The sequence below is a fragment of the Lygodium microphyllum genome, chromosome 6, assembly GCF_053477565.2.
Source record: "Lygodium microphyllum isolate KBCC chromosome 6, Lygodium_microphyllum_v1.1.10, whole genome shotgun sequence".
Lineage (NCBI taxonomy): Eukaryota > Viridiplantae > Streptophyta > Polypodiopsida > Schizaeales > Lygodiaceae > Lygodium > Lygodium microphyllum.
In genome coordinates this window covers 164,111,526-164,114,258 of record NC_141140.1, presented here as the reverse complement: position 1 = coordinate 164,114,258, position 2,733 = coordinate 164,111,526, and the positions used below count along the sequence as shown (strand labels likewise).

The window sequence follows — 2,733 nt, the reverse complement described above, 5'->3', positions numbered from 1 at the left end:
TCCATTCCCATAGACGTTGTCTTTTAGCTGATATATTGGGGGCATATATAGACACTAAGGTTATCTCTTCACCACTGATGGAAGCCCTAACCGCAACAGCGGTACCATCCCCCTTTTTCCATGTAAACTGAGGTTGGAGCTCATCTCTGATAGCTAAAATGGTCCCACCTTTGCCTCGGGCCAAAGTGTCAATGTAGATGGTGAATCATGGGATAGAGATATTGTCCACATCTTCCTCACTTAAATTGATCTCTTATAGAGCCACAACCAGGGGCTTGTGAGATTTAATAAGCTTCGTGCAGCATCGCTTCCATCTTGACTCGCTAGCCAGACCCCTTACATTCCAAGAGAGCAGGGTTGCCTTAGCTGATTGCTTATTCACAGTGAAACTATTCATGGAAGTCGATTTCAATGTCATTAGAGCCCTCAATAACTGCATAAACATTATGGTCAACTAGAGGTTTGCGAGCTATTTTCTTGAGTCATACTTTGGTCTGCTTCTTCTTGACTTTAGCTGTGGTCCATTCATTCTTTGGTGGGGCGTTTTCCTTTTGTGTTTGCGTGGAGTTAGTAAGATGTTGCTCGCAAGCCCTCTCCATGACATTCCTCGCATTCTGTATACTCTGGGTGGGTTTACCAGGAGGCTTACCAGCTGCCCCTTCTTGTTGCTTCTTCTCCTTCTCCGATTCCTTGACCTTAGATGGTTTAGCTTGGGTTTTGTCCTCTTGATCTTGCATTTGAGAGCCATCATTAGATGAAGCAATGTTTTGCTGCTGCATTATTTTGGGGCAGTTTCGGGTAAAATGTCTGCTCTCATGGCACTTATAACATGCATCAGGAAAATGAGAAATTTTGCGTATGAAACTTCATAGTCCTTTACTTAGGTGCACCTCTCAACCTACTTGTTAATATATTGAAAAACTAGAAGTATTTATGTTCACTTCTTTCTCCGCTACAGGCATAATTTTGATAATCGGACTTTGAGATGTTGGACGACAGTGTCTCAAATCTTATCCACCCGTAGGCTAGGCTATGGCTATGGCGTCCGCCTCCGCCTCTGTCTCCGCATCGTCCTGGGGCAGCGGCAGAGTCTTGGGACCTGCACCGCCAGGCTCTTCCTCCTGGGACAACAAAGCCTTTGGAGGCGCGGTGGTCGTACCTGCAGAATCCATGCCCTCATCCTCGTCTCCCTCCCTGCAGCATCACCTGCGCATGTATTACTACGGTCGAGGATCTGACCTGTGGAACATGGAAGTGCCCCCCTTCAACACTTCGCTCCCCACCGGCCGCATAGGTATGGCCCTCAGCGCAGATGGGGGCCTGTCCTTCACCCGCTTCGCTGGCCCACTTGACCGAGGCGCCCTCCTCGACCCCTCGGACGACCCTACCGCCTTCGACTGCGTCCACATTGCAGTCGGCGACGTGATCTTCCATGACCTAGAGAAGAAGTGGTTCCTGTACTACTTCGGGGGCGGCCTTGAGGAGCTTTCTTTGGTCGGATTCCCGGAGCAGCGACATCGAGGAGTGAGGCTGCAGCCGGGCCTGGCGATCTCTGATGATGGCATCCATTTTCATCACAGAGAAGGGCCTATCCTAACTGTAGGCCAGCCTGGATCATGGGATGAGAATGGTGTCTCATGGCCTAGGGTTTTGCAGCCTGCACCCGTTGATGGCACAGAAGATACATGGATCATGAGCTACCATACGCGGGAAAGCGGAGGGCCTAAGGGTATGGGCTTCTTTTCTGCAGGAATTGCAGTTTCAATTGATGGGAGAACATGGGAGAAGAAAGGCAAGGTTCTATCTTGTGGTGAGCCAGGGACATGGGATGAAGGTGGGGTCTCAGTCCGGCATTGCATCCGCCATAATGGACAGTATTTGATGTTTTATGAGGGATCCAATTACAAGTTTGAGTTCTGTATAGGGCTTGCAATATCTGAGGATGGTCTGGTCTGGAGAAAGGGTGATCGATGCGGGCCTGAGCCTGGCGGGCCTGTCTTGAAACCTCGAAGGGGAGAAGGAGTTTGGGATAATCAGGTAGTTGGAACTCCATATGTAATGGCCATGCCTGATGGGAGCTTGCGGATGTATTACTTAGGCGTTGGGAAAAAAGAGGGTGAAGATGCAATGAAGCAAGGAATTGGCGTGGCAGTCAGTAATGGGTCTGATTTCCGAAGCTGGAAGAGATTATTGGAGAGCTAAGAGAAGGTTCCCCTAGCTCGAGTCATATCAATCATCCCCACACTCCACTATATTTGCTGTAATTTGCAGCACGATGAACAATGCAGAACTGCAGCTTAGGGTTGCACCCCTAATAGTCTGTCTGTTGGGGCAATGATTGCCACTAAAGGCTCCACCCAATGCAATAATCGTAAATATGATTATTCATTCACTATATTTGCATGTGCCCAAGCAAGCGGGGCTGTGATTTGTTTTGTTGCAGAAATAAATCGTGTGTGTGTGTGTGTGTGAGTGTGAATTTTCAAGTTTTACGTGTTGAAGGGCACAAGCAACATGATGCAAGAGGGCTGCAAGTTGGGCAAGATTGCCTTCTTTGGCCTTTGTATGTAACCTTGTAGGTGGATAGGTTTCATTGCACTAACTGAAGGAGTACAAGGAAGGAGACTTAGATGCAGTAACTTAGGGCCGAGCCACATGCAAGCTCCTTGACTTGGATGTGAACTTTGATAATGCAAGCAAAGCTTCTCCTTGCAAGTCTGTGCTCTCCGGAGC

General features: G+C 48.6%; 1 protein-coding gene across 1 annotated transcript; it reads left to right on the top strand.

Annotated features, from left to right (window-relative positions):
* Nucleotides 1-955: 955 nt before the first annotated feature.
* LOC148035368 (uncharacterized) lies at nt 956-2,397 on the top strand. The gene has a single exon (XM_087680406.1). The coding sequence runs from the start codon at nt 1,033-1,035 to the stop codon at nt 2,200-2,202; it is 1,170 nt and encodes a 389-aa protein (XP_087536532.1). The 5' UTR covers nt 956-1,032; the 3' UTR covers nt 2,203-2,397.
* The last annotated feature ends 336 nt before the right edge of the window (nt 2,398-2,733 follow it).